This window comes from Berghia stephanieae, chromosome 1, assembly GCF_034508935.2.
Source record: "Berghia stephanieae isolate SIO BIC M18660-M18661 chromosome 1, UCSD_Bste_1.3, whole genome shotgun sequence".
Taxonomy (NCBI): Eukaryota; Metazoa; Mollusca; class Gastropoda; order Nudibranchia; family Aeolidiidae; genus Berghia; species Berghia stephanieae.
Window position 1 is genome coordinate 4662047 of NC_088360.1, and position 6472 is coordinate 4668518.

Sequence of the window (6472 nt, forward strand, 5' to 3'; positions counted from 1 at the left end):
TGAAGGTGGTGGTGATAATGATGAAGATATTGCTAATTGCGTTTAGAATTAACATCCGAATAATTGTAAGAGCAGAATAGCCACCTGTTTTCAATATTTTGATATCAAAGTGAAATTTGTCATATTTTTCATATACTGGAGTTAACATTAATTTAGGAATTGATATTATATAATATAACATCTGATATATAATATAATCTCACCTAAAATCAATTTCGCCGTCTCCGTCTCTATCCAAGTCTGCGATCAGCTGATCTATCTGTAAAGGTGTTAGGGGGATCTTGGCCTCCTAATTTAAAAAATATAAGCGGCGGGGGGGGGGGGGGGGGGGGGGGGGGGGGGGGGGGGGGGTGGAATGAGACCTCTACAATATATCTGACCATCTGTCATTAAATGTCTTTCTTTCTTTCTTTCTTGTTTCCTCGTGGGACAACGTGACTCAGCGGTGCGGTCTTTGTTTCTTACCTAAAAAAGGTATTTGAGTTTGAATATCCGCTGTGCTGTGTGGCCTTGAGCAAGTCAACTCGCTCTAGCTCAGTTTGCAGCGCTGCACTGCGGCTGACGCCTGGGTTATTTCCAGTCTCCCATTGGAATAGACCCTAAAGTCAAATTTCCCATGTGGGATATCTAAAGGGAATTTTAATCTAATTTTAAAAATTTAATTAAATTTTGATGTTCAATTTCTAATTTTATTATTTTATCTATCTATCTATCTATCTATCTATCTATCTATCTATCTATCTATCTATCTATCTATCTATTATCTATCTATCTATCTATCTATCTATCTATCTATCTATCTATCTATCTATCTATCTTTCTATCTATCTATCTATCTATCTAAAGAACACCCCCCCCCCCCCAAAAAAAATAACAAAAAAAAAAAAAAAAAAAAAAAAAAAAAACAACAAAAACTCTCAAAAAACAAAACTTGCCATTTGACTGGAAACCAAACTCTCTTCGCAGAAAATGCAGACAACAAGAGAAGTCAACACAGGGACATTTATATTGTAAATTTCAAGATTGACTAGACCACTACAACAACAAAAAAATAAAAAGAAGCCATGTAAAACAATTTACTTTTAGACCCTCTCTGAATTCATCGTGTGTGACACTCATACTTCCGTCGGCGTCAAATTTCGTGAACATGTCAACCATCGACATCCCATTGGCAGCACAGTATTCCTGCATGATGCGAATGGCTTCCTCTGTCATGTCGTAAGACTTCAACTTCCGCTTCCCGTACGAATCTGTGTAGCCGTAGATAATGTCAAAACCCTCGAAGAGTCCTTTCACTTCGTCCACTTTTGGCTGGACTGCACTGCTTAAGATTATGTCCTGAGGGGAAGAAGGCGAAAAAGATGGAAAGTTTGGAAATATTATTGTGAACGAAAAATGTTGTACATTTGTATTTAAATGGAAGGCTATATGTGATATGTACCTTCAAAATTCAGTACGTTGGCCTGTTTTAGATGTTAATAGTCGACAATTTACATATGAGTTAAAATAAATGACTTTATTGAGGAGAGTGATTTTTGATTCAAAAAGTCCCAATTCTGATAATTAAACGAGTAAGTTCTATATCGTGGAACCCGATAGCTCAGTTGGTAGAACACTCGTTTCACAACCAAAGGGACCGAGAGCCATCCCCGGTGAAGTCTAGATTCTTTTCTGACCATCCGTCTTCCTTGCCCACATAGCAGTGATTGGGCAGCTGGGTATTAGATCTGTGGGAAAGTACTTTTGCGATAGACTAGAGTCCTGTCCAAAAGATAGCAAGCAATTGCTATTGTCCATTTCATTTTATAAAAACAGAGAAAAACTCAGGCTCCATGTGCTAATGGCTTCTGAAGGACTATTGGCTATACCTACGCACCTTAGTCTAGTTTAGTCTCTTCTAAAAAGCGACTGACAATAATAATGATGGTAGTGATTTAGGAAGTCACATTTCTGTGTCAGTAAATAATATACGATTCTTCCACTCTTGCTTTTTGGAATTCCGAACGTGTTTCCAACCGCTACACGAGCTTGCGAGTGCGCGTTGGGAACAAAGTTCGAATTCCAAAAGGCATGAGTCTAAGAAATCTTTTATTCTACCCCTCAATCGATTCCGATTATGTCATCTCCGAGTTAAAAGATATTTTCAAAAAACATTTAAAACCTCTTTCTTCAAAAATATAATTTTAGTGTAATTTGACGTTTCATAATCTGACATCACAATAAATTATTACTGTAAACTTGATATCATTACGCGTTTACTTTTTAGGGGAGAGGGGTGGAATCAAGCAGAATTTGTAATTGCTGAGCTTCAGTAAAAAAAATACCCCCCCCCCCCAAAAAAAAAAAAAAAAAAAAACTTGACTTGACCACTGTATTAGGGCTGTGTATTTAGCTAAAATGTCCACAACATCCACCAACCGAATATAACTTACCAACACACAAAACTATGAGTAACCACAAACTTTTATAGTTTGATTGAATTTAGTGAAAACTAATTATTAAAATGGATGTCTAAAAACAACAAGAGATGAGATGACGTTAATTTCGTTCCATCTATAGAGCTCATCCTTCAATTTTGAGTTCAAACCGAGAGTTTTTTTTTATCTGTATATTCCAACATGATACTACAACATTTATTGGGACCACCTATTTTTTGCTCTATAAAATCCCCTCTGTCGCTACTCACCGACATGTCCAGGAGTTTGAGTTGAGATTGGGCAGTTTGTAGGAGATAGTCCATCATGGCTAGGGCAGATTCGTCGTTTATGTTATTCTTTCCTACCTAAAGTAGTGAGAAAACAAACAGATCATCATCATCACCATCATTAAAATATATTTCAACCCCCCCCCCCCAAAAAAAAACAAACAAACAAACAAACAAAAAACAAACAGCAACAACAACAAGTTCCAAAAAGCTACCAACATTACCACTACCACCATATTCATCATCATCATCATCATCATCATCATCATCATCATCATCATAATCATCATCATCATCATCATCGTCATCCATTGTCGTCGGCATCGTTATCATCATCATCATCATCATCATCATCATCATCATCATCATCATCATCATTCATCATTGTCGTCGCCATCGTTATCATCATCATCATCATCATCATCATTCATCATCATCATCATCATCATCATCATCATCATCATCATCATCATTCATCATTGTCGTCGCCATCGTTATCATTCATCATCATCATCATCATCATCATCATCATCATCATCATCATCATCATCATCATCATCATCATCATTCATCATTGTCGTCGCCATCGTTATCATCATCATCATCATCATCATCATCATCATCATCATCATCATCATCATCATCATCATCATCATCATTCATCATTGTCGTCGCCATCGTTATCATCATCATCATCATCATCATCATCATCATCATCATCATCATCATTCATCATTGTCGTCGCCATCGTTATCATCATCATCATCATCATCATCATCATCATCATCATCATCATCAACAGCGTTACCATCATGATGATCACCAGCAGTTAAATACGTAGCCAGCAATCATGTTTCAGTGTAAGCATCTTTTCAAGCATTTCTGTAAAAGGCTGTAATATTATTCTTCATTCCAAGCTTCTTTTTTTTTTTGTGAAGTTGTAAAAGACCATCGCATATGCATTTTAAACAAAATATAAAACAAGCTTATTTATTTGCAATGCCATTCACCACCTTCTGTATGAAGCTGATAAGCAAAATGTTTCTTTAAAAAGAAAGAGTTGATGTGAGTCCTTGGCCCTGTTAAAATAAAGTCAAATAAATTGTGATATCTGACCGCTTGATTAAGTGGAGAACTTTAAAAATGGGTTAAATTTCATTCATATAGATCGTGCGGCTATGTGGTCGGAAGGTCCTGGGTTCGAGCCTCGCGCTCGGCGCATAGTTGGGTCCTTGGAAAAGGCTCTTTACTCACATTCTCTCACCGTACTCAGGTGTTAAAATGAGTACCTGGCCGTTAACAGCGTTAACTTTGTCCGAAAAATTGTAATATCGCCTATCAGGCGTCATGTCTCGTCCCATATGTTAAATGTTGCTGTTGGTCAGAGATCCCTTGTAAAGCGCTTTGAGCACATTTAGTGGATATTGCGCTATATAAAGCTCAATTTTTTTTTCAATATATATTCTTTTGAAAATAGAGTTGGGGCTTGGCATCGTTGTGTACAATAACTATAATTACGCCTTTCGCCACGGCTTCGTTAGATACCGTCACCTAGACATTCCATGAAGGAATATCGATAACAAGATGTCTGATGTCAACAGGAATCACCCACTTGTCCAAAGTGAGCAAATTAGGGGCTACTAATTTTGCCCAAGGAAAAAAAAAACGAAATGCCTGAAGCGGGGCTCGACTCCGGGACCTCAACCGTAACCCTTACCTTACCAGCCATTTTCAGGATTTTCCCCAAAACTTCACACACCAACTAACACAAAAATATATTTTTTATCACTCAAACACAATAGCAGTAAGTTCTTGCGATACATAATTTCTTTAACAAAACATGCTTACAGCACACTGTTCATTTTCTTTAAATTTTATGATGTACAGAAGAAATTTGAATAAGAAAAATGTTGGTTGTATCGTAACGAATGTGACGATTTTCCTAGAGCTGGTAAGGAGAGGGTTAATGCCTTAACCACTCGGTCACTTCGCCCCCCTTGCTGTGTATATCCCACGTTAATTTATTTTTTTTTTTGCCAATGAGCACAGCAATTCTGGCAAATCTAAAGATTATAAACTATTTTTTTACAGATTGATATCCAAGTAACGTGCAAATCTTATAAAATTACGGTTAATTCTATCCCCCCTTGACTCAAATGGTTGTTTAGAATATCAGTTTGGACATAATGATCGGTCCTCTATTTGACCATGGCCTTGAGAATCGCCATCTGGTCACCCAGTTGCCAGATTCATTTGTACGCACCTGCAGACTTTTATTACCGGGCCGAATTTATCGTTAATGACTCAAACGATTCGTCCCGATCAAATTTCCACAATGTAAAAGTTTAATAATTAACTTGTTCAGTTCTTTATCTTAAAATTAATAAAATTGAGCTTTATATGGCGCAATATCCACTAAATGTGCTCAAAGCGCTTTACAATGGGTCCATTGTCAACAGCGACATTTAACATGTATGACGAGACATGACGCCTGTTTGGCGACATTACAATTTAACGGCCAGGTACTCATTTTACACCCGAGTACGGTGAGAGAATGTGAGTAAAGAGTCTTTTTCAAGGACTCAGCTATGCGCCGAGCGCGAGGCTCGAACCCAAGATCGATAGCGAGTGCCATACCACAAGACACATAGCCGCACATCTTCCACCAGTGCCTGCTCCTTAATTTCATAATTTGATACTTTCAACAACAACAAAAAATAAATAAAATGGAGCAACTGACTCAACTATCTTCGTCCTCGTCCTCTCGTGTTCAATGTATGTGTTGTTTGATGCAAATCGAGGATTCCCAGCGTAAAGCACGTATCTTTGTGAAAAATATAGGCATATATTCAAATTTTCCCAACCATCGGCAGCCTCTGTGGTGTGATGTTAGTACGACTGACCGGTAATCAGAAAGTCTCAGGTTCGATCCCTAGTCCAGGTCGACTGATTTTTTGGGATGGTTTTTTTATTCTTGTGTTTTTCTTCCTTGCTTTGTCTGGCACCTTTCATACACACTTGTTCAGTTTTTAAAATTAAAACAGACGAGCGCTAGTTCGTAACAGCCTTTTCTTCAAGAAAAAGAATTATTGAATTTTATCTCAACTATTATACTCATACATAACCCTTTATTTGCTTTCAACTTTATATTCGATATTCCTAGATGCATTATACTGTTGATAATTAGAATAATAATAATAATACACGAGACCATAGAATTTGAAGAGTTACAAACATTAAAAAGTAAGAGGAATTTGACCAAATTCTCACCCTTAATGTTTCCATCGTATCGTTGGTTTTAAAGCCTTTGAGTAGAAATTTAAACATCCCTTTGGGTCCTATACGATTACACGAAAGATCAAGCTCCAGCAACACCCCGTTTTGCCCAATGGCTGACCCAAAGCAAGTGGCGCTTCATCCTCAACCCCATTCCAGCTGAGGTTCAGGTATTTCAACGTTGGGTTTTCCTGTAGTTTTGAAGAAAAAGACGAATTTATATTAGATTTAGAACCATAAAAAAAAGCGGTACTATCAAATGCTATGCCAAGCAAGTTATATAATATATTTTTTTTTTAAAGCTTGAAGTTACTTCAGTGCAAAACATTAACTGTTTGTTGTAATAATATGATATGAATTATGAATTACCTGTGTTGAATAAGATAGCAGTATATAAAAGGTGTGAAAAGAGAGTGAAAGAAGAGAGAGAGAGAGAGAGAGAGAGAGAGAGAGAGAGAGAGAGAGAGAGAGAGAGGAGAGGGAGGAGAGGGG

At 37.3% G+C, this 6472-nt stretch overlaps 1 protein-coding gene across 1 annotated transcript in view; it reads right to left on the reverse strand.

Moving 5' to 3' along the window:
• The window catches only part of LOC144966426 (troponin C-like), a 7178-nt gene extending 1081 nt beyond the window's left edge, over positions 1–6097 (reverse strand). Inside the window, exons 1-4 of the mRNA XM_078902862.1 lie at positions 5975–6097; positions 2687–2782; positions 1081–1338; positions 204–289 (exon numbers count right to left, since the gene is read on the reverse strand). Of these exons, the coding sequence (XP_078758988.1) occupies positions 204–289; positions 1081–1338; positions 2687–2782; positions 5975–6031 (497 nt within the window). The 5' untranslated portion in view covers positions 6032–6097. The remainder of the gene's footprint in view (positions 1–203; positions 290–1080; positions 1339–2686; positions 2783–5974) is intronic.
• Between the last annotated feature and the right edge of the window lie 375 nt (positions 6098–6472).